General features: G+C 38.7%; 1 protein-coding gene and 1 long non-coding RNA gene across 3 annotated transcripts; one reads left to right on the top strand and one right to left on the bottom strand.

Annotated features, from left to right (window-relative positions):
• Positions 1 to 1,925: 1,925 nt before the first annotated feature.
• Positions 1,926 to 25,894, bottom strand: C7H8orf37 (chromosome 7 C8orf37 homolog). Of its 2 annotated transcripts, XM_036031278.1 has the most exons (7): positions 25,463 to 25,894; positions 23,706 to 23,768; positions 20,701 to 20,788; positions 17,903 to 17,967; positions 17,291 to 17,356; positions 10,260 to 10,355; positions 1,926 to 4,093 (listed from the first exon to the last, which is right to left on the bottom strand). In XM_036031278.1, exons 1-7 carry the CDS (start codon positions 25,618 to 25,620, stop codon positions 3,940 to 3,942), a joined length of 690 nt encoding a protein of 229 aa, XP_035887171.1. In that variant the 5' UTR covers positions 25,621 to 25,894; the 3' UTR covers positions 1,926 to 3,939. The 2 variants fall into 2 exon arrangements, with proteins under 2 accessions (XP_035887171.1, XP_028389691.1); XM_028533890.2 differs by lacking the exon at positions 23,706 to 23,768 and having other exon boundaries at positions 25,463 to 25,880.
• Positions 17,961 to 19,392, top strand: LOC118501734. Its single transcript, XR_004904385.1, has 2 exons — positions 17,961 to 18,987; positions 19,093 to 19,392. It is a non-coding gene; the product is annotated as an uncharacterized LOC118501734 (long non-coding RNA).
• Positions 25,895 to 25,994: the final 100 nt, after the last annotated feature.

The raw sequence follows: 25,994 nt of genomic DNA on the forward strand, positions 1-25,994 counted from the left end.
TATGCCAGTAAGTAACAGAAAGGGAAATTAAAAAAACAATCCCATTCACAATTGCTTCAAAAAGAATAAAATACCTAGGAATAAACCTAACCAAGGATGTAAAAGACCTGTACTTGGGAAATTATAACACACTGAAGAAATTGAAGAAGATACAAATAAGTGGAAGCACAAGCCATGGTCATGGATAGGACAAATTAACATCATTAAAATGTCCATACTACCCAAAGCATACTACCCAAGTTGCTTTGGGTAGTATGCTATATATTTAATGTAATTCCTTCAAGATTCCAATGATGTATTTCGCAGAACTAGAACAAATACTTCAAAAATCTATATGGGACCACAAAAGGCCCCTCATAGCAACAGTGATCCTGAGAAAGAACAAAATTGGAGGAATCACGTTACCTAATATCAAACTATACTATATAGCCATAGTAATCACAGCAGCATGTACTGGTATAGAAACAGACCCATAAATCAGTGGAACAGAATAGAGAGCCCAGAAATAAATCCACACCTTTACAGTCAATTAATATTCAGCAGAGGAAGTAAGTACATACAATGGGCTAAAGATAGTTTATTCAACAAATGGTGTTGGGAAAATTGGACAGGTGCATGCAGAAGAATGCAACTAGACCACTTCCTTATACGACACACAAGAATAAATTCAAAATGGATTAAAGACTTAAATGTTAATTTAAGCCCAAAACCATAAAAGTCATAGAAGAAAACATAGGCAGCAAAATTTTGGATATAGCTCATGGCAGTATTTTATCAGATGTATCTTCCCAGACAAGAGAAACAAAAGAAAGAATAAACAAATGGGACTAAATCAAACTGAAAAGTCCTTGCACAGCAAAGGAAAACATCAACAAAATAAAAAGACAACCTCCCGAATGGGAGAACATATTTGCCAATACATCTGATAAGGGGTTAATATCTTTATAAAGAACTTACAAAGTTCAACACCAAACAAAATAAACAACCCAATTAAAAAATGGGCAAATGACCTGAATAGACACTTCTCCAAAGAGGACATACAGATGGCCAACAGACATATGAAAAGGTGCTCAATGTCACTAATCATCAGAAAAGTGCAAATTAAAACTGCAATGATACCATCTCATACCTGTCAGAATGGCTATTATCAATAAAATCAGCAAACAGCAAGTGCTGGCCAGGATGTGGGGAGCCCTTCTGCAAAAGGGAAACCCTTCTGCACTGTTGGTGGGAATGCAGACTGGTGCAGCCACTGTGGAAAGCAGTATGGAGGTACCTCAAAAAATTAAAAATGGATTTGCCTTTTTACCCAGCAATCCCACTTCTGGAAATATATCCAAAGGAACCAAAAACACTAATTCAAAAGAATATAAGTACCCCTTTGTTCACTGCAGCGCTATTTACAATCGCCAAGATATGGAAGGAGCCCAAGTGTCCACCAGTAGACCAGTGGATAAGACAACCATGGGACAGTTACACAATGGAATCCTACTGGGCTGTGAAAAATAAGAAAGTTTTACCCTTTGTAACCATATGGATAGACCTGGAGAACATTATACTAAGTGAAATAAGGCAGACAGAGAAAGACAAATACCATGTGCTTTCACTCATATATGGAATCTAAGAACAAACTGAACTAACAAGCAATATAGAGACAGACTCATAGAGAGCAGGATGACAGCTAAGGGCAGGGAGGGTAGGGGGTGGAGGGATCCAGCAAAAAAGGAAACAGGACGCATGGACATAGACAACAGTGTGGTGATTGTCGTGGGGGTAGTGGGGTATAGGGAGACTAAATGGTAATAAAAATACAATACAGAAATTATTAAATAAAAAATAAAAATAAATAGAAAAAGAAATTATCAAAATTATTTCCAATTAATCCCAATATGAATATTTTATTATACAATAAAAATGTAACTAAATACAGAATAAAGCTCTTTATTATTTCATTTCAAGGTAGGATAAGGGCAGAGAATATAATACAGTTCAAATAGAGTAGTACCTGGCTTGACAAAAAATAGATACTCGCTAAAGGCAGAAAATTATTACAAACATTGAAAACAAATGGGTAAAACATAAGTTTTATAGATTTTGCATTTTAAAATTATAGTTCATCAGAAACTATGCTTTTCTCCTACATTGATACTAAAGTAATTGCGTTTTGGCTTAAATTATGACTGATAATAATTTATTCCTCTGTGTACAAACAGAATATTCTTTCTGTATTTTAGATTAGAAATTGTACAATATTAAAAAGCTTATAAGGTAAACTGCCAACAAAAATGTGAAGTCATATATACATTTCTGACATTGGGAATTATTACAATTACTGTGTTATAAAGTGCCAAACATGGGCAATGTATCCAAGTTATAGAATAGTTATGATGAAATAATAAATATATTCAAATTAATAATTCAGTAAATTTGTTCATTTGAATGAAGAGCAAACATCACCATATGACCATGTGCCAAATTCCACGGGGTTCAGAGTGTGTGGATTTTGTTGCTGTGCTATTTTTAGGAAACAAGTGACTTCAATCCAAATCCTTCTGTTTCTGGATACATTGCAGTGAAATACAATTTTAGGGAGTAAACATTTTTATTGAAAGATAAGATCTTCAAAACACATATTCAATAAATATATTCTTAATACAAAAATGTATCTGCCACCAGATTCGTTCTGTTGCAATGCTAGAGTTATTAGAGTAAATGTGCAAATGTGTCCTGGCTAGGAAAAGGGTTTTGATGACCAGCTTCTTCTCCTTTGCTTAGGTGGCTGGATTCAGCATCGGCCTAAGCAGATTGGGACTTTGCTTCCATTGCTGCCTTTCAGCATGCCTTGTGTCACACAGTGGAACTGTATACTAGACACACATACTAAGGAACTTTTGGCAGATTGGGAAGCTCCCAGAATCTCGTGAAGGTGCTGGGAGCTGGTAATTCTGAGGTAACTGATTTCCTGAATGTGCTGGTTTGTGGGGTCCTCCAAGTCTCAGGGCTATCAGTGTCAAAAACCAGTCAACAGGTTGCTTCAGCTAAGTTTATTTCTCTTCATACACTCATTTAACAAACAGTATGTCAATCTGATCCTACCAGAAAAATCAACAGGTTGCCTGAGAAAATATCTTACTTGCTGTTCACTTTACTTGATTAGAGTTTTAGGCATTAAAGGCTAGAAAGTACTGAAAAAGCCAACAAATGACGTCTGTATTAGGATCTTCCCTTGTGATTGTAGGTGCATCAAAAAAAAATTTTATATACAAATGGACATTTGCTAAAATTACAAACTAACTTTTGATACCTAAATGAACAAAATGGGAAATAAGCTAAAATCTGTAATACATACTTATCATTACTGTACATAGTATCACCTCAAGTGGTTGAGGTAAGATCAGATACAGGCAGTGTATTGATTTGCGGTACACCCGTACTCCTGCAAACCTGTCTTCAGCCAGTCACTACTCACCGAGTTTCTGCCACATCTGCATCAGCATCTTTTGCAGCAGCTGACTGGACGAGGTGGTGTCTTTACCCCTGGTTGGACTCTCTGCACTGGGGCTTCATCCCCTTACGAGGAATGTTTATGCTAAGTGTACTGGCAGTCAGTAATACTGCAGTTGTTAATGAATAGCTATAAATTGGTCTAAAACTGCTCCACTAAACAGAGACAGGCTGTCAAAGAAGATTTGGATACGTTGTTACCTTACTCACACAGTGAAATGTCCATATATCAAAAGAGGACTAATTCCAAAATGTTAAATAAAGCACATTATCTTCTTAAGTCCATTTGGTCTTTGAAAATGGTTATAGTCATGAGGTGAAATTTCTTGTCTTTTTTCAAAGGGCATGATACTGCCATGTACCATTACCTAAATGTTATGATGATTAATGGATGCTGCTCTCATGGGTGCACTGGTCTATGAAAAGTCTTCACTCCTAATGTTTACCGCAAACCCAGCGCAGCTGATGATCGGCCTGCAGGTCCATCAGCTCTTCAACAGTTCTCCAGCTGCACTGGCAGGCGTATGCCCGTGATCCTTTCTTCTTCACCAACTTCGTTTTTAATTTGTGGAATTCTGGCATGTTGTTCCTATTAGTAAAACATGAATGTTTTAACATAGTGGCTTTGTCAGTGCTTACTGACTTAAAGAAAGTTCTAATTGCTTGAATTTCCCATCTTCATAACATCTGAACACTAAGCAAACCTTGGTTCCCCTCTCACAAACAACAGAAGATACACTTCCATGTTCTCCTGGGGTATTTCCTCAGTAGTGAGTACTTTTTCATGGCAACTCTCTGGGCCTGTTTACTAAGGCTGCTTAGAACACAATGACCTAAAAAGCTGAAGAATTATTGCCTTGTTTTATCAGAGATGATATGACATGAGAATAGAGTGAAAAGTATGGTGGTTCATTTCCTACCTCAGATACTCACTGTACCATATTCTAAAAGCCTGTAATATGGCAAATGGAGGGGATATAAGAGGCATAAAAATAATAAGCTTCTGATAGGTTAACTACAGAAATTTTTTCATTAATAGAGAAAATGTGCCTGTTATTTCTATATGTTGAACTGACATTATATTTTTCTTTTTAAATATACTATTCATTTATTTTTAGAGTGAGGGGAAGGGAGGGGGAAAGAGAGAAACGTTAATTAGTGGCTGCCTCTCATGCTCCCCGCCTACTGGGGACCTGGCCTGTAGCCTAGGCACTCGCCCCAGACTGGGAATTGAACTGGCGACATTTCTGTCCATAGGCTGGCACTCAGTCTACTGAGCCACACCAGCTGGGGCTCTCTCTTTCACTTTTTAAATGATATGTTACTTACTTTGAGTATCAGCAACAAAATAAATGCCTATCCTACATTAAAGAAAATAATGTTAAAATAATTAAATCAATTGGCAGGACCATCATGAAAAATGATAACCATCTGACTTTTTTTTTTAAAGATTTTATTTATTTATTTTTAGTGAAGGGGAAGGAGGGAGAAAGAGAGGGAGAAAGACATCAATGTGTGGTTGCCTCTCATGCACCCCTCTACTGGGGACCTGGCTTGAATCAGCGACCCTTTGGTTCACACCCTGCACTCAATCCACTGAGCTACGCCAGCCAGGCGATAACCATTTGACTTGATGCAATTATAAAAAAAAAAAGACTAGAGAAGTTTAATTAATTGAAAGTCAATGATGATTTTCATGATAGTACATGTACTGAATTTATGTAATTATTTTCTGGCAGAATAAAAATGGAAAAAATAAACATGAAATGAAGAAAAACGCAAAGTAAAGTGATGAAGTACAGTATAAATTTTAAAAAAAGGAGATATAGTCCTATCTTGGCTTTTTATGTCACTCAATGGAAGACAGGCTATAAAGTGCCCTCTGGTGGCCAATGGACACGACATTCAGTGCTGCACTGTACAAAATCTGGACACAATGTAGAAAGTCAGAGCCTAACAAAACCTGAGGAATTTTCCAGGTCAACTGTCTGATTTCAGGACACTGAGACTTTGACCAGCTAAATGACTTCGCTAGGGTTACATTGAGCCAGGGGAAGAAATGCATTATTTGAGTTTTCTTAGAAAGAAAAACCCCTGCATAACTAAATGTTATTGAACTAAATGACTAATTGTTTAATGAAGGCTAAATATTAAATACAAAAAATGTTCTTTCTTCAATCTGCAATATATTTTGACAAATTTAACATCTGATATCTGATTGAAGTCTTCATTAGAGATTTTAGGAGTAAGAATAGTGAACAGCCAGGAAACTAATTAATACATTTCAAATGCTTGTTAAGAACACATGTATCTTAAAAGCTTAAAAGAAAAATAATTTCATTATTTCTCATACAGAAAATGATTTAATATAAAAATAAAAGCATTTTATTCAGCTATTACAGCATGATGACCAAATATAGATTATACTTCTTTTAGAAAGTCCTAGAACTTGTCAAGGCTGGAATACATTTCTTTCCCTCATTTATAAAATAAGAACAATAAAATAAACAGCAGCATGACATCTCACTGTATCACCAATGCTCAGACTGATGCCACTCAAATAAATGGTGCCCTCTATGCTGCTGAGCTGTCAGTGTTCATCTGCAAGCCTTTCAGCTTGCTTTCAGTCACCACCTACTTCTGGATTCCCTGCAACTATGCCCTACCCTCCTCAAATATTTCACCTGCCCTCCACTCCTTTCCTTTCAGCAGATCCCATCCTCAAAGCCAGGTGTCACTCACAAAGCCAGGCGTCAGGTGTGAAAGCCTCCCATCTCCCAGCTTTCCCCATGAAATGCACGAATATCTTACCTCCTTCCACCCAAAGAGGGTGAACTCCTCTTCCTATCCGAGGCTTACTTCCCATCTCAGCACTCCAGACCCCAAAGCCTCCAGGACCAAATTACTCACATATCCCCCCCCCAACACTCCCCACCACCCAATACCAAAGCACCTCCTATCTTCGCTAAATGATCCCTTACCTGCATTCACTGACAGGCTTCCAAGTGGCCTTCCTGGGTCATACCATCCAGTCTCACGGTTTCAACCACCATGTTACAGACTACGTTTCCTACCACAGCTTCAGAGCCACAGTTTCAACAGCTCTCATAAACGAACACATAACCTCTTTCTCTAAAATCTCTTCGTAAATTCCCTCTATCAACAGGCAGTATTATCATCTAGCTATGTAAACAAAGACAGAAACTTAGGACTCGTCCCAGATGTCATTTGTCTCTCACTTTTCACAGCCAGGCTACCTCTAAAGTCTCTCAAATACATGTACTCCTCTCTACCTTCCTCACTGACATAATTCAGGTCCTTAGTGCTTTCCCACTGGATTATCGTAACATCCTTCAATAATCTGCAAGATTCTAAACTGCCTGGCTCCCATACATTCAAACTCTATTCAGATCTTCCCCCTGATTAAAAGCCTTCAGTGGTTAGCCACTGCCTAAAATAAAAAATTTAGTCCAGCTTCCCGCATGTTCCTTTCCCGCCTCTGCTGTTTTCTGTCTCTCTCCCCTACTTCATTCACCTCTTCCTCTCCCTTGTTCTTTTATCTACTCTCCACAGTCCAAACTACTTAAAATTTCTCAAACATGCCACGTGGTTGCACCTGCGTCTTTAGCAATATCCTGTCCATCTTGTTCGCTAGGCAGGCTCCTAATCATTCTTCAAGACTCTGAGGTTTTCCCTGATACCTTAGGAGAAAGCATATTCACCTTGTCCTGTGATGCTCTCTTTTAACCTCTCTCCACTGTCACATGTATCAGACAATGCTATAACGTGACATTGCTCCCTCTCAAATACGCATTACTTGAGAGGAGAAACTGGGTGAAACTTATCTTGTGAGCCCAGTGTCTAAGAATGTCACAGGCCTGGAGTTGAATAATGTCTGTTTGATAAAGAAACACTAATAAGCTCTACAAAATAAAAACATATCAATGATTTATATCCTGATGATGATGATGACCTTTTTCTTTATTTGTTCCATTCTCTTACCTCCCAAGTATTTCTAAGTATCTTGAGGGCTGAGATAGTAATTGCTGCTGAATAAATAATTATTTGTTATTTGCTTTTTAAAAATATTGTATTTAGTATATTATAAAAAGACAAATAATATTGTTTATTTTTAATAGTATAAGTCATCTAGTTCTCATTGTTTTATCTAAACATACATACTTTTTAAACCAGGCTGCCACACTCAAGACCCATTCAATTATGCCCTTAGCTCTGGGGGCAGCTGTGGCCCCACTCCGAGGGCTGCCGCCTGAGCTGCCACAGGTCTCACTGCTGCTGGTGCCAGAGCTCTGACTCCTGTGATGATGGTAGTTGTAAGCAGTCTGGGGGCTCCGCCTGTGGCTGCAGTTCTGGAGGCTGCTGCTGGCCTGGAATCTGATGCTGAACAGAATCCAAAAGAGGCAAGGAAAAGCCCCAGGTGGATGCAGCCTTCCCCAGACACCCCATTCTCGCTTTCCTGGTTTGAGCTGGATATTCCCAGGGAGGGTTCTGAGCTCTCCAGATGGTCTTCTAGTCTGATGTCCAAGGTCCCACACCCTCCTGCCCCCTGCACCTGACAGTGACTGGCAGTGCCTGTGCTTGACCCTGTGAAAAAATAAAGCTTCTCTTCCTCATTAACAAAACAAACAAACAAAACCAGGCTGCCACAGATTTAGAGTAAACCAATTGATGTTCTTAATAATTCTGAGACACTACAAATTCCTCAGGTACCAAATAAGTCAACAGAAAGCTCACTTAATGCCTGTGTTCACCCCAGTTTTGATATTACATGCATTCTATTATTCTATCTATCAATAGTTTTGTAAAAATCGATGGTTCATTTGGTGACATATGGGGATTAGTCATCGCTCATTAGATTAACCAGAATATAGTATCTAGCCGAGGATTTAAAAAAGTCAGAAAAGGCAAAACAGACAAGACATTAAAAGTTAACTTTTCCTGCCCTGGCTGGTGTGGCTCAGTGGAATGAGCGCCAGCCTGTGAATCAAAGGGTTGCCTGTTTGATTCCCATTGGGGGCATGCCTGAGGTGTGGGCCAGGTCCCCAGTAGGGGGTGCATGAGTGGTAACCACACATTGATGTTTCTCTCCCTCTCTTTCTCCCTCCCTACCCTTCTCTATAAAAGTGTATAAGTAAAATCTTTAACAAAAAAAGTGATAAAAAAGTTAACTTTTCCACCTATGGGATTAAAAGTAGACTAACCTGAGCCCTGATTGGTGTGGCTCAGTGGACTGAGTGCCAGCCTGCAAACCAAAGGGTTGCTGGTTGGATTCTCAGTCAGGGCACATGCCTAGGTTGCAGGCCAGGTCCCCAGTAAGGGGTGTGCAAGATGCAACCACCCACTGATGTTTCTCTCCCTTTCTTTCTCACTCCCTTCCACTCTCTCTCTAAAAAAAAAAAAGTAGGGAAGCACGAGGGGACAGTGGGGAGAAGGGTTTTCAGGAACTACTATAAAGGACGTATGGACAAAACCAAGGGGGAGTGTGGAAGCAAGGGAGGGAAGGGGGTTTGGCTGGGGTGGGGGGCAGGGATGGGGAGAAAATGCAGACAACTGTAATTGAACAAGAAAGTTAAAAAAAAAAGTGGACTAACCTGACCTGAGATTTTGGGATTACACTAGGCCTCTTAAATTATAATTTTTCCACATATTTATTTATACATTTCATTTTTTGTGTGTGTGTGGATAGAATTTAAAATTTTCATGAGATTTTCAAAGCAGTTCTTGATGTGAAAAAGTTTAAAAACTACTAAATTAGAAGAGACTTCTAGGGATTTACATGAGAACGGGTGCCAGAAGAGGTGTGGACGACTCACCCGTTCTTCATGCTGTTGGAGAGTGCTATAATTATTATAGTCAGATTACTTGTCTCTGAAAACATAGCTTTGGTCTAGGTACTGGATAGGGGAGCCAAAAATGCATGAATATGCTTTATTCATTTTAACTCTAAATTTTTATTTAAAAATGTGATTGCATATTTAAGAATATTTTTATAATGTAACATCTTAAAAATATTAGGTAGTTAGTAGTGTATAAAAATGTATAACTTGCAAAAGTATGAATAAGACTATCCTGACCACAAGGAGGGAGGCAGACGTATATCAACCAACGTCAGATTTTCGATTGCATGTTACAGTGAGTGCTGTAATGGGTACGAGGTGCTGTGGGCACACAGGAAGGGATGACTTTACTTCCAAGTTGGGAATGGTGAAGGAATCACACAGGGTACAATGAACTGGACCCTGAGGGACAGGCAGAGCTGAGGTAGATAAAATGGGAAAGCTTGCACAGTCATGGGGAATGGCAGTGTGGAGTAATCTGATGTCACTAAACTCTTGTGAAGGAAAGACAAAGCTGGGTGATGGACAGGGGCTGGACTGTGGAGGGTCTTGGATGCCATACTAAGGAATTTTGACATAGTTCTGTAAGCAGAAAGGTTTTGGGTAGGAGAATGGTTTGCTCCTTTTATGCTTTAATTCTCAGCAAGGGAAAGGTGGTCTGCAAGGAGATACTGTAAGCAGAAGAGTCAGAGAGAAGGCTCTGTACACGCGTCCAGAAGCAACGTGTCCTTACCCGGGCTGACGGCAAACAGATGGAAAAAGGAGATGGACGAGAGAAATACTGAAGAGGTAGAAGCCATGCAATCTGGCCAAGTCCATCAAGAGATATTATAGCAAAATAAGAAACATAAAGTTACACTTGGTACATTTTCCCAGTGAAATTCTTTAGAAACGCACCTGAAAAACATGTAATCGCACGATTGGTCCCACATATAGTCGTCATAGCTTTCTACCCGGAAATCACATGCTGTACAGCGCAGATGGTCACATGCTCTGTTCAGAGAGAAAAAACCCGTACATTAAAGATTACTGGTTCATTTAACTATAAAAATATGGTGGTTTATCTATAGGATATACCACATATTACAAATTACTTAGTAAACAACAAAAAAGTAAAGATTAAATTGACTATAAATTTTCATACTAAAGGGCTGATTATATAGCTAAACTTTCAGGTTAAATTTCTTTTTTTTTTTCAGGTAAAATTTCTATACAAACTATTTTACTAAGATCTTATATACCAGCACATATATGCACACATGCACACTGTAAAGATATAAAAGAAACAAAATGGATGTGCAGATCAAATTGTGCATGAGGTGATCTTCACTTAAGCTAACAACTTTAAGTTGCTTCCTTTCTATGGAAATTTTCAAGGATGCTTCTATCACAGAATTTGCCACTTTATATTCAAACGAACTTGTCTCCCCCATAAGCTACTTGAGTGCTGGGACACCATCTTATTTGTCTGTTTCCCCAGTAGTTGGCACTAATGTGTTCATTCACTCATTTAAAAATTACAGGATGAGGCAAACGTAGGTTTACAGTGTGAGTACACAAAACACAGAATTCAGTCTTGTATTACTTATTAATTATTGTATTATTTTTCATACAAACAACTGTAAACTTACTTTTGCCTCACCCCGTATTTACTGAAAGCCTACTATGTGCTAGTGAGATTTTGTCCTTATGGAGCTTAGATTCTAATGAGAAAACAATACTCATCACGATGTTAGAAGGTAAAAAAATGCTTCAAATGAAATAGTAAGTAGAGTAGGGAAAATAAAATTGAGTACTAGGATAGAGTGGGTTGTAATTTTATTTATTTATTTTTTATTGTCACTTGAGGAAATTTTTTCATTGCTTTTTTAGGGAGAGAGGAAGGGAGGGAGAGAAACATCAACGTGAGAGAAGCATTGACTGGTTGTCTCCCACACGTGCCCGAACCAGGGACTGAACCTGCAGCCCAGGCATGTGCCCTGACAAGGAATGGAACTTGCAACCTTCTGCTTATGGGATGACACTGCAACCCACTGAGCCATCCTGGCCAGGCTGTAGGTTGCAATTTTAAATAGAGTGGTCTACATAGGCCTCTCTGGGAAGGTGTATCTGAGCAGTTTAAATGGAAGTGGTATCTGGTCAAGGAAGTGAGGTTAAAAGAACGTTTTACTTAAGAAGGGAGGGATAAAGGCATGTTTGTATGTCGATGGCAAAGATGCAGTGAAGAGCAAAACACTGATGATGCAGGAAAAGGGGCAGAGTTGCTAGAATTATGCTTTTAATTAGGATTAGCATATAATGGGTACTTAGTGAATATCTAAGGCATTCAAATGCCAAGCAATTCTCAAACTCATCTACTAAATAGTAACTTTAGAAGTAAAATGATAATATATAACAATATTTTGAACTGCTGCTATAAACAATTTGAGTTATATAATAATTGTTATTTACTTTAGAGAAACCTCCATGTTTGAAGTATTTAAAAACTAGAATCAATATAGTTGCATTTGATCATTTAAAAAGTAAAAGGAAATGAGAATTTTAAGATACCCAAAACACAGGTGTTAAGATACCATAAACACAGTGAAAAATAGAGTGGAAGAAAACATTTCAGCATGTAGTCCAACACTTATGCTACACAAAGGATGTTCACAAATGACTAGCTAATAAAGAAAAAGCTTAGAACTACAGTCAACCTCACTGAAACAGGTATCACAGAATCCTAGTTAAGGGGGCAGACACGCAACATGGACTGCCTAGGTCCAGCTACTGACTCTACTATTTACTATCTGTGTAACTGTAGTCCCATAACTCCCCGGTGACTCAGTTTCCCCATATGTAAACGGGATACTAATAATTCTTATATGACTCTTAGAATTAGTATGAGGACCTAAAGAGTTAATACTGTAAAGTGCTCTACCAGTGTCTGGAACAGTGTTCATTGAAAGGTAAAATATAACAAATAATTAAAATTTAAAGCAACAACAAAATTTTAACCAATTTAATTTAGCAAAACTTAGTACGCTCAGACATTTCTGGTGGGTATGTGAACTGCTTTAATCTTTGGGACTATTTTAAAGTTAAAATTATGCCTGGCTGTTGCACTCACTGTCAATCCCATCTGGGGGAAGCAACTGCATATACAGAAGTACCAATATATGCACACATCTCAAGAATTTCTGCTGCAGGATTGCTGAAGTGGCAGAAAACAAGATAACACTTAGATACCGACCAAAACGGGAAAAGCTGAGTAGCATGCCGCATGTTTAGACTATGGAATATTAGACAGCTGATAAAAAGAATTAATTTATCCACTGACCTAGAGGGATTTCAAAAGCAAGGTGCACAGTAACATACACAGCATAGTCCAATTTTTGTAAAAACAACCAAAAAAAACCCTACACAGGTATTTACAGAGGTAAGGACATGGAGAGAAATGTGAAAGGTAATATACTATATAGCCCACACTGGTTGTTTCAGGAATGGCAGGAATGGAAGGGAGGGAATGAAATCATTATATTTCTATTTATACATCTTTCAAGTTTGTTTTTACTTTTTTTCAATAAGGATATAACCCTTCTGAATTTTAAGGGGAATAAAATTCAAATATGGTAACTTCAAAATTACAAATATTTGGCCTAAAGGTTCCTTTGAGAATGATTTCTATTTCTAAAATTATTATTAATCATAACAATAACTAAATGTGCAAAATTTATACAAGTTCAATGAGCAATTCCATATTTTCTTTTAAACAGTTAGCAATTTATGAAGTTGTATTGGTACACGTGGAAATTCAACACAGGTATACTGGTACACATTTAAACTTGGATTTTGAATGTACAAGTCAGGAAATGCAAAATGATGGTTCCCAAAGCTGCTGTAACTTGCTTTCTTATGCATATGTAGTTTATTACATGATTGTACAGAGTGTTAACTTTAATGCCTTAATACATGTGTGCAATTTGGCTGAATTATTGCTGTTGTGGGAACTATAATTTTGAATTTCCTGACGTTTTGTATGTGTAAAATCTCAACCATAATGTTAAATACAGCTTTTTAATTTAATTTAAAATTTAGTAGTTTATTCAAATCTATTCACACTACTACATTTTCCTACAAACACTGTCCTTTGAGAAAAATAAAACTAGCTAGCAGCTAAGAAATCATTCTGCTGTTACGATTCACTTTGTTAGATCATAATTAGTACCAGTCTATGGAATAATCCAGTCTCGCAAGTAGTTTAAAAATAATTAGGAGTAAAATTCGATTTGGCTTGAAAATAAGGCCTTGGTTTTATCTGTACCTTATTAATGCCACCACGCTGCCTGCTGCTGCTCTTTCTCCTTTCCACCAACTGGGTCCAAGGCTCAAATCTTTACACTCTAAAGTCGTTGGGTATTACTTCCAACCAGAGCTCTACCCATAAATTAAACAAATAGAACACATGGAAAACAGGCAGAATAGACTCAGTTTCATTTATGCCCTGGGCACGTACATCAGTGCTTGTTTTCAGGGCTTAAAGTTACTCCTCTTCCATAACTATGTATAACTAGAGCAAATCTAAAAGAAAGTCATGATTCCAATGAAAGAAACATCATCTAAAATGTGGCAGGAATAGCATACAAAGGTATCACCAAGAGCTTTGTCCCTTTGTCCAGAATCTTTATTGTTTAAAAATGTTTACGGTGGGAATGCCCCACGCACAGCCCAATATAGTCTTCTGCCCAGACCCTGTGGCCCTTGGTCAGACCTGGTCAGGTCTACACAGTGGACTAGGGAGTTTTGATGTTTGGACCGCTGGAAAATAGCAGCTTCAGCAGCAAAAACAGCGAAGATTCTCCCCTGTTACATCATTACATGGCCTTCTTCAAAATGGTTTGCTGGAAAGCATAATGGAATGGGAACTGGCTTTGTAACACTTATTCTATGTGACTTTGGACAAGGCTCATTACTTGGGAATCATTCTTAACAAGTTCTGTCTTAGCCATGTATTTCATCAAATTTTGTCCATTCTAGACTCCAAATAGCTCAAATGTGCCACCTTTTCCCGACAGCCACTGCCACCACTCAGTTCACAGGTGCCATTATTGTCTCTTTCCTGGACCACTGTAACAGTGCCTGCTGGCTGGTCTCCCTGGGTCCTCTTCCTGTCCTGCCCCTCTGCCTTCCAATCCATTTGCTTTTCAGCAGCAAAAATAACTTTCTGCAGAAACACAATCTGATTAGGTGACTCCATCTACTAAAAACCAACCAACTGACCAATCACCTACCAAAGGCTTCCACTGCATATACAACACAACTTTTTCTAAAATCTTCTAAAGGGCTACAGGACCACACACCACAGGTCCCTCGACTACCTCTCGAGCCCCGTCAGGAGCCACTCTGTCCTGCACTCACTGTGCTCCAGCTCACCTGGCTGCTCTCTGCTCCTCCAACGCTCCTTCCCAGCTCATGGTCATTTAACACGGTGTACCCTCTGGCTCCAATGGTCCCCTCGCTTTGCTTAACTCCTACTCATTTTTCATATAAGACTCCGATTCAATGTTATTTGCTTAGGGAGGTATTTTCTTTGGTTCGAAGGCCGGCACTCAATCCACTGAGCTGCACCAGCCAGGGCAGGGAAGTATTTTCTAACCCTTCGTATTAGATGGAGTGCTAACTATGCATGCTTATAGTATTGTGTACTTTCTCTTTGCATTACATGTTATATGAAAATTAAATACTTATTTGTAAAATTATCTGTTTAAAGTCTCTCTCCTCATCTAGACCGAAAGCTCACTGAGTGCACAGAAGTGTCCATTTATTTGTACACCACGATGTGTTCACCTGAAACCTAGGACCTAGCAAGCAGGTGGTTAATTAATATGTGTTTGATGAGCTTAACACAAGTGCCTCAATTTCCTCATTTATAAAATGGGGGTAAAAATTCTTGCTCTGTTTGCATCTGTTTTTTTTTTTTTGCTGTGGAGAGGGTGAACCAATGTGCATATATAAAAAAGTGCTCTAGACAGTATAAAATTCTTCACACATAAAATGTTTTACACGCACATGAACAGGTATGTGCTTGTCTTTCTGTGGGTGATCTGAGTGCAGATACCTCAACTGGTATCTTTGTAACAGGTGAGGAAGAAGAGATCTGTGAATATAAATATTTACTTGTGCATATATATGCAAATGGTATACATTTTCTGCTCTGGTAGCCATGCAGAAGTTAGGAATGGGGTTTGATGGGTTTTGCCATTCTTACGGATCAATATTATGTGATAGGATCCTCAAGCTATATAAAAACAGGCCATTCTTTTATCTACTGAAATTCTATCTGGAACAAGACTCTTCTATGCTAGAACTAGATCAAAGGACATACTATAAAATACTATATAAAAGAAAATCTTTTCTTTTTTTAAAGATTTTTAAAATTTATTTATTTTTAGAGAGGGAAGGGAGGGAGAGAGAGAGAGAGAGAGAAACATCAATGTGCGGTTGCTGGGGGCTGTGACCTACAACCCAGGCATGTGCCCTGACTGGGAATCAAACCTGCGATGCTTTGGTTCGCAGCCCGAGCTCAATCCACTGAGCTATGCCAAGCCAGGGCTATAAAAGAAAATCTTAATGAAATGTTTACTTTTTAGAAGTAAAACAAAATATATTGTCTTAAAGACTAAAAGTCAGAAGACACCTGTAAGGAAACACTGATACATATTTCCTGAGATTGAATGGAAAGGTAAGAGAAAATATGGGATTCCTGCTTCAAAATATAACAATAATTGGCATGGAAATAGAAACGACTAAGATGAGTCCCACTGAGTTGACAGGTAAGTCAGGACTGATAACAACCAGACTATATTCTTCTCCAAGGGCAGTCTGTACCTCTGACTCTTTGCACAGATAGTCCTCACCGCATGATGCTTTGCGTGCTCTCAGTTCTTATTTACAACCTGTGCAGCAGGCAGCACCCCAGCAGACTGCTGTTAGCCTGTCTACCGCCCGGCGTTTCTGACGCAGGCTTCCCCAGACTGCCTCCCCTTGGTCCTACAGCCCTTCTTTCCAGCGCTCAGCCAACAATGTTCCAACAACACATTTTTAGATCCCAGTTCTATTATTTGGTATAACAGTTATCCCTCCTAAAATGTGGTCAACATGTGATCATACATCTTGGTCTTTTTTTCTTAAAATTAACAGAAAATAAAGTGTTTTAACTAGACAGAAATGTAATAATCTAGGTAAGTAGGCTTTTGCAAAGATAAAACCAAAAGTATCAGGACAATACAAGGATTTGCTTAAAATCAATCTGTCTCCCCATATTATGACAATGATAATGGGATATGCCAGGAGTATGAGGCTGGTAAGGGCTCGGTTTAGGTGGCATTATGGCCATAAGAAATGCCCTGGCAGCTGTACTAAGTGAGACAGTGAGTGTAAGAAGGGCGGGGGAAAAGATAAAGAAAGGAGGGTTTCTATTTAAACATGTAAAATCAAGTGACTGTGAGAACTCTGGGGGTACCGCCGAGCCGCAGCCTCTCCTGCTGACTGTTTGGCCAGTCAGTGTGGGTAACACCTTCCACAGCTGCACGGCTGCATTGCTTTGCCGCTGTCTTACCAACTGGCTTCCACTGACCAGAAGGAGAAAATGGCAAAGCAGAAGCTCCCCCTCCTGGTGTCCCGCGGAAACCACACTGGAACCAGAGTGACCCAGGCACTTGAAGGGGGGCTCAGAAAAAGGCATCAACACAATGGACAACACAATCCCAACATCAAAGCTTTCAACAGCTATTGCCCAAGAAAAAAGGTTTCAGTAAAGTACTCATGGGTTGGATAATAAAATATACTACTTATTATGAAACAGACTGATGCCACGGTAAGAACTATGTTTTAACAACAGGGTATCAGTTCGGAAAACGTTGTGAGGAAGTATCTTTCTGATGTCCTACCTCTGTGAAGTCCTTGTTCCAATGCCACACGGGGCAGTGCTTCCACCCAGGTACACAGGGCTGCAGCTAGACGTGTTCGACAGACAGGAGGAAAAGAAAATTACAGCAAGAAAGAAATATAAGAAGTTCATTTGGCCATGTTGACTCTATAGTTATAACCAAGTTGTATATTTTCCTGACTAAGCCCACTGTTTTACAGAAGAGATATTTATTCCAGGGTCGGTGCTTTAGTGGATATAACCTGTATATTCAGGAACACTTAAGGAGTTAAAATGAGTCACAGAAAAATGTATTGGCCAAATAATGTAAGGGACAAAGTAAATACTGAGGAATATAACAGAACATTAATTTTGAGAAACTGTTCACACTTTTTTTTCCACATGGCAGAAAATTATTTATAATAGCAATAATCCCTCATTCAAGTTCCTTTACACCAAGGGGCCACAGACCATGAGAACACTGAAGATACAGCTATTGGTTTTTCTCCTGAAAGCCAATCAGTGCTTTGTTGTTTAATGTCACTGTTGCTTGAATGGTAATAAAGTCTACTAGTCTGTGCTCACAGTGTTTGCTTGCCAGTGTGTATAATTTACCAGAGCCATCTCAACTTACCTCTTACCAAGGCCTTGAATGGAAGCTCTGACAGACGTGTTACCTGAAGATTTAGATTTTAATTTCTGTTAAAAAAACAAAACAATAAAAGGCCAAGAGTAACCTTAGATAATTGTAACATGAAAACTAATATTCTTTATTTTATAACAAGAATATTTTTAAATAACTTAAGTAAAAAATCTATATCATTTTAAAGTTCCTGAAATAAAAACAATGATCAAAACCTTTTTTTTTAAAGGCAAAAAGGAAGTAGACCTCCCTGAGGAATTTGCAAATTACTCTGCTAACTTCTGGTCTAGGAAATTGATATATTTCCATTATTAGCATGCTAAGATTTAGAGTCACTTTATAACTCTTCAATTAATACTACAGTTCAATGATTTAATACGAAGGACCTTCTACTTAAAACCTCATCCTGGAAAAATTCAACTGAGGAGGAAAAAAATCCTCAGACTCATTTTTAAAGGCTGTGAATGGTACTCACCTGAACTAAAACAAACTAACCAAACTCCTGGGTAACTTCAAGAATATTAGTTTTGATCAATTGGAAAGGTATCAGCCAAAAGGCATTCAAGAAAAACGCAGAGCTACCTAGTCACAAGCATACAGTAGTTTCTACACGGTTACATAACATCGCCGTCATTGGCAGGCATTTATTAAGTGTTAACTGGTATATGGTACCAAACAACATAAACCAACCTCCATACTAGGACCACCACCAAGGAGAGGAAGTAGATGGAGAAAAGGCAATTTAAATTGTGCAGAAACATGCCTTCATTTTACCTAGTAGGTGAGGGAATTTAATGGAGGCAAAAATATTTCATTTTACTATTTCTCTTAACTCTTTCATTTGATGTTAAACAGAACTGTAAAAAATTTGGGTGCATGTCTCCAAAATAATAATGTGCATGAGTCTCTGTCTGTTTTTTGAAATATGTTTCATGTAGCATCCAGGCTCACACATATGACTCGAAGCTGGTGTACTGTCACGTTTACTGCTGTTTCCGGGCTTTTTCATGCGGCTCTGAGAGCAGTGGGGGAAGGAGCAGTGCTCCCGGGAGCAGCATATGGCCTCTGAGGACAAGGTGGGCATGGACTGGCTATTCAGACACCTGTTTCCTCATCCAGTCAATGCTTTACACAGACCTGCTCTCCTTCAAAAGTTTATTTGGGTGCCTTCTCCCTTGCAGGCTGGAAAACTGGACATAATAACTTAAAAAAGGAGCATACAGAAGAAGTACATAGACGTTTATTTCTTCATGATTGTAAGAGTTACTTTTATTGCAAATCTGTATATCTTAAAGCCAAACCAGAGAAGTATTTCCCTCTGCTTCAGAAATGCCCTGGACTGAAGAAAGTGTGCCTCACACACAGATAAGCACCCTGTCAGTGCTGAATAAATAATGAATGGCTCTGATGGTCAATGGATCACAACAAGAACATCATGTAGTTTTTTTTCCTACTATGAATTAAATAGCATTGTTACTTGACATTTATGATGCATTCTTGTTTGCAGAGTATTCAACACCATTGCTGCTGGGCTGACATACTAATCAACCAGGTCGCCAGCTTATTAATGCCTCAGCTGAACCGGAAATGTTAAATTTAGAGAAATAAAGGTCTTAAGATCTGTACTAGTCCATTTATTTTTCAGCTGGTTGACAAAAATGGAAGTGGCCCATGTACACATCCTCACCACCGCCTCTGCCTAATGACTGCCAGTGCACTGTCTCGTTTTATCATGCACTGCCTTTTCAAAAACCTCTTTGGTGTTCTATTTATTTTTCAGATTTTTTTCTTTGTGGTCCTTGAAATTTAGACTTTCATTTTGTCTCTTTCTTTAAAAACTAAAGTATATAAATTCTCATATACTACTGGTAAGAAGAGCATAAATGATACAGCACTTTAGAAAACACTTTGGCAATGGGTAAAAAAACTGAAAATGAGCATACCTAGCAATTCCTCTTCAAGGTTTATACATCCTAGAGAAACTCCCGTATATGGTTAAAAAAAGAATGCAAAGATATCGGATGAGGCATTGCTTGTAAGAGCAACAACTGGACATAATTTAAATGTCCGTCACCAGGGAAATGGATAAATACACTGTGGTAGAATTACATAACAAGCTATTACACATCAATGAAAACTGTTCGTGGTTACATATACATGTAATAAAAGTATGGACAGAAAGGGTAGTGGTTACCTCTGGGAGGAAGGCAATAGAGTGGGCTTTGGAGAATTCTTAAACTATATAATTTTTATTTAAAAAAAAGTCCAGAAGAGCAAATATGGTAAAACATTAATATATATTCAGTATGAGTGGTATATAGGTGGCTATATTATCTTATGAGCTTTTCATAAAGTTGATATAGATACATAAGCATTTAAATATTTAATATATTAATAATTTACTCACGGGTCATAGGATAACAGCAATGGCATTGCATCTGAGATGCTAAGCACATTCCTATAGGAAAGCTGTTTGTTTTTGGTCTTTCTGAAAAGTGTTTTCATAGAGTCTATAAATAAATATAGGTAACCAATGTCAACTATGAGTTGACTTTTGTCCTAACAACTTTTCTAATTTCACATTCTCGCTGAGAGATGAACAGCAAAACACATTGAGTTTCTAATATTTTATTTCTTTTACAACTCTAAGTGGAATAATTTATTTAGATGATAGTATTTCTCAGAATGCAAAGGACTATAAATATTTGGGCATTCTATAAGTTTTCAGACTGTTCTAAACATGCCTTAAATAATAAAAATATACTGCATATTTTTAACACTTGACTTACAAAGGATTTTATATCAAAGTTGGGCTCTTCAAATATTTCATTAATAAGACTGTCAATATCATCTTCTTTTTTAAATGTTTCTGTTGATCTAAAAAACAAAACAGAACAGCTGAAGCTTAAGACCATATAAAATCAGCAAGTAACATAAGAGTTTTATTTAAATAAAGTCTATTACTAGAGTTGAAAACAGAAGGATAAATGGGACATTAATTTTTTCCTGCTACGGACATAGCTTAAATTTGTTGAGATAAAAATGTAGTCTCAGTTACAAATTTATATACTTAATATTCAACATTTAAAGCTATACGGTATATTCAAGAAAAAGCTGGGCATGTACTTTTTAAACATCAGTCACTTATTTAAGGAATATAAAATATATACAATTATACACAGAACCTGAGAATCAGAAACAAAGATAATTTTAATCAGTCTATTTTTCCCCCCAAGTGTTTTACTGTAAGTCAAATAAATCTTTTCAGTAGAGGAGTCAAAGGTTAAATAATCAAAGGAGCAATACCCTCCCCCCCAAAAAAGAACAGTATTTGGCAGAATATTTCAACTACCTTTCAACTCTGCAGGTAAAGCCATCACAGGACTATTGATACAAACTGTTACTGCATGAAACTTCAACAGCTAACATTTACTGAATACTCACTATATAAATGAAAGAATGGGGCCTGAGAGATTCAGAAACACGCTCAAGGTCATACAAATAGTGGAGGAGAGTCTTGCAATTGAATCTAGGGCAGTCTGTACACCTAACACTAAGCAAGATTAGAGAGTTTATGTGTTACAAATGCTGTATAACAGCTTCTTCATTGGACCATTAGAATATTTTAGAAGACAAGGTTTTTTAGCTGAATCCCAATTTTAGAAAAGTATTTACTCTGAAAAATTCTTAACATGAGCACTGTAGCCCTTCTTTGTTATTGCCTGCAGTAAAATAATTAATCTGATGTAAGGAAATCCAGACACTGCTGCCTATGGTGAATGCCTGATTCCATGTATTTTTAAGGCTTTGCCTCTTCAGTTGTTTCCTTCTGTTATCCTCACTGTCTGCCACTCTGTACTGGCTCCTTCCCTTGACTTCTAAGTAGGCTTAAGACTGCTTTCCAAAGAACCCCCCAAACCCTCTTGAAGCTGCTTTCCTTCTCTCCCACTCTCTAATCCTCACCTAAGGACATTTTTTTCATTGCTTTTAAAGGGAGAAACATTGATGCCCCCACCCCACCACGCCCAGCCCTTTTGCTCCCGGGCTGCACCAGGGACTGGGGATCAAACCTACAATGTAGAATTGTGTCCTGAGCAGGAATTGAACCTGCAAACTTTCTGTTAGGGGATGAAGCTCCAACTGAGTCACACTGGCCAGGGTGCCACCTTGTCTTACTCACTATTGAAGAACAGTCTATATCCATTTTTTCTACTTCCTTACACGTGTATTGGACTTAGCATCAGCTGGTGACCTGTATGAGGGTTTCTCAACCTTGAAACTACTGACACTTAGGGCCAGGTAATTCTCTGGGGTGTGTGTTAAGGGGAAGCAAGTGGGGCTGCTGTGCACTGTATGATGTTTTACAGCGTCCCTGACTTCTACCCACTAGATGCCAAGAGCACATCCTTCCCCAGTTGTGACAACCAAAAATGTCAAGACTTACAAAATGCCTGTTGAGTGGTAAAGTCATCACTGGTTGAGAATTACTGAACTAGCTTAAATTATTTAATCTCTCTGACCGTCAAAGGCTAGATAGCTATTTCAAACTTCTTTCAGGTATCATGATTCTATCTCTGGCCTTTACATTCCTCAACTACAGTGCAACAATGATTTGATCACTACTGCCCAAATCACTAGACTCCATGGCCTTTCTCAGTTTCAGTCCTTTTTAATCTTTCAGAAGTATGTGACATTGTTGGGTACCAATTCCTTCAGTTTCTTTAATTGTACAACAGCAGGTTCCTAAGATGTCCTCTTGAAATTCTCTCCTCCTTTGGTTTTTATGATATACTCTCTGGGTTCTGTTCTCTCGTGCAGTTTCACAACTTCAAGAATCAGGTGCAGTCACATTCTACTAAACTAATCAGTACTGTTAGGGGTCCACACTGTTCGAGTGACGTTCTGGTCTGTAATTAGATCACACAATTTCATGATGCCTACATTTACCTGCGCTTTGCTACAGAAAAGAAAAAAAAAGCCATTGTTTCATCGAGAACTCACGTACATTTTAAGAGATAGTGTCATATATTTTTATCTTATGGTGTTTTGATGCTACAATAATCTTAATTGAAGGCTAATGAACATTTATTGGTTCTTTCCCTAACTTTGCTTCTTAATCTAATCTTGATTTAAGATAGTTTCTGTCAAAAATAAAAGGTATATTCTAAATAAAAAAATAAACATTTGAAAACCAGAATTAAATGTGAAAGTCATGCATAAAAGCATAAATCTTGATCTACAGTGTCCTGGTAGAATTGAAAATATGGTCTTGGGCAAGTAATTCTTTTCCTAAGTCTTGGCTTGGTCAATGAAATGGAGATGATGGTATTCACCTCATAAGGTTACAAAGGTTAAATGAAATAACATATATAAGGCACTCAGCATATAGAAAGAACTTGATAAATATTTGCTACATTAGCTGTTTTATTTAATAAAATAAATATAATTAATAGTGGGCCAAATGTGGCCCAAGATGACTAGGAATGTGGCCCAACACAAGATTATAAATTTACTTAAAACCTTTTTTCTTGCTTATCAGTTTTCGTAAGTGTTTGTGTATTTAATGTGTGGCCCAAGACATCTCTTCTTCTCCCAGTGTGGCCCAGAGACACCAAAAGGTTGGACACCCCTGACAGGAGGTTATGATATTATCTGTAAATATTCCCATTGGTATTATCCTGAACCACTTTATCACTATTGCAGTTCAACTTGCATCTGTCTCTTTAAAACTAATCACACATTTCTTTTATTATTTTGAACACTTCAAAACATTGCATATGTTTTGAACACTTACATTATTAGCAGTTGTTCCTGGTATCCAGATGCAGCATGGTCATTTATTTTATTATTTGCAGAGCTATCATTTTAGGAGACAGTTTCAGTATTTTAACTCTTCTAAGGAAAAGATACAGGCTACGTCACTAAACAGTTGACAGGCAGTCTACTGTTCACAAGTTCATAATATAAATTGGTTCCTAACTTTCAAATATCAATTTTGGCTCAGGACAAAATTTTAATGTTTGATATTATATACCAGGTAGAGATTGTATTTGGTATTAGTTTTAGGGCCTTTGATGCTGTTGCATAATTTACCTTTATAATTATTGCCACATAAAAAGTTTTGAGACATGACAACAGTACTGGTTTGCTACAGCTTTTATAAATGTTTACTATTGAAATAATCTGATGTAGTAAGGTGGGATGGGGTGCTAGAAGCATTATGGATGGATTTTAGTAATACCATAACAGGCTACAGTGAGAGGCAGACAAGGGCCTGTGTTTGGAGAGCATCTATCTTAGCATCCCTATCCATTTTAAGCAGCCTGATGTAAGACATCCTATCCCTCTGCATGCTAGTTCTCCTAAGACCAGCAGGCTCTTTGATAAATTCTCTTCATTTCCTAAAGTAACAAATAAAAAGAATAAAAGAAATCGCAAGGGAACATTACTGTGAGATAGGGATAGTAGATGGGCTGGGAATGGGCACATAAAGATGCCCATCTTTCAGGATGATAATCTACAAATTAATGAGTGACATTTGCATAAACATTCAATCAAATGAACGTTAACCCATTCAAGGTAGTCATTTTAGTTGGCTCCCCATTTATGTTTTTATAATGCTGCCCAGTATTCAACTAATTTTTAGAACTTGTTTTTGAAGTTTAGAATCTTTTCAATGTATTTATCTTCCAAGAGTGAATTTTTGTAAACAAGTAAATGTCATTATAGGTCAGTCTGGTAAATTCGGTAACAACGAAGTGGAGTAATACTTCTGGAGAATCCCACACATCTACACCAAAACAAAACCACAGATGCAGCCATAAATAAACAAGACTGCCTTTCTTGGTTGTTCCAAACCTGTGTAATTCCACAGCGTTTCCAACAGAGTCTAGCAAGAGTTACTACAGAGGCTCCCAAGTCCTCACTTTGAAGGGCAATTTTCATTCTGATGCAAAATTTTGTTTTTGGGATTGAGGGGGGAAATGAGACGAAGAAGGAAGTCCTCTTATTTTATGATCATACGGAAGAAAACAAACTGACAAATTCGAAAGGTAGTTTTTCGGATCAAACCCCAAAAGACTTAAGAAATTTCCCCAAATCCTCCGAGCTAAAGAAAACAAAAATCAGCGAATGATAACAGAATAGAACGACTTTTTCCAACAACTGGTCCAAGGATTACTCTGCTTGGGGAATAGTCAAAAGCAAAAGGCTGAGGTTCTCAGTGCGGACAACTCACCGGGGGATGAGAACTACTGTCGCGGCACATGAGAGAGCACCTAAGCGGTACCCCAGACCTCTATTAGGATTCCCTGAACTCGGGGAGAAGCCGTGGACCCTCAGAGGCGGGGCCAGCTCCTTGGCACGCAGAGGGGGCGGAGTCAAGCCTTGATAAGAGATGCTAGCATCCTCAAGGAGGTGGGGCTGGGGTGTGCACGGCCCCTGGGGTAGGGAATTGAGAGTCTCGGCCCTAACAGGGAGAAGAGCTGGAGGGGCGGCTTCAGGGCTTAGAACAGGGTTTACCAGAAGGGCCCACCCCTCCCGTCCGTTAACCTGAGATTCTCTTTCGCCTTGGCTCGGTTCCGGTCGTTGCTGAGAATGCCGCCGCTGCTGCAGCCTTTGGGCCGCTCAGCCGTGTCCACTCTCAGTGGCTCTGGTCTGCAAAACTTGGACTCAACCTCATCCAGGAGCTTGTCCAAGTCCTTCGCCATCTTGAACGGCTACGTCTTTCCCCCTCACAGCGAGGCAGCGCCGGGTGGTTTCCAGGGGCAACGCGAGGACGCGCGGCGCGCACCCTCAGCCGCGCCCATCCCTACGCATGCGCGCGTTGTCCCGAAGTGGTCCGGGCGTCTGCGAGGCTTTCGCGTGGACACGCTCGCGCAGAAGTAAGCCTTGGGTCCGCGCGGCCTGGCCCAAGGTCTGGAGGCGCAGGGCTCAACGCGGGCAGGCGGAGCTGTTCCTGCCTGCGCGACCTCGCCACGCTCTGCTTTGACTCGTTTCAGGTTGTCTGGCACGTTTTGGTCCTATCTCCCCCTCCTGGGTCTAGGTTGTCACTGCAATCACACGACTCCTAAGATGTTTTGTT

Source organism: Phyllostomus discolor, chromosome 7, assembly GCF_004126475.2.
Source record: "Phyllostomus discolor isolate MPI-MPIP mPhyDis1 chromosome 7, mPhyDis1.pri.v3, whole genome shotgun sequence".
Classification (NCBI taxonomy): Eukaryota; Metazoa; Chordata; class Mammalia; order Chiroptera; family Phyllostomidae; genus Phyllostomus; species Phyllostomus discolor.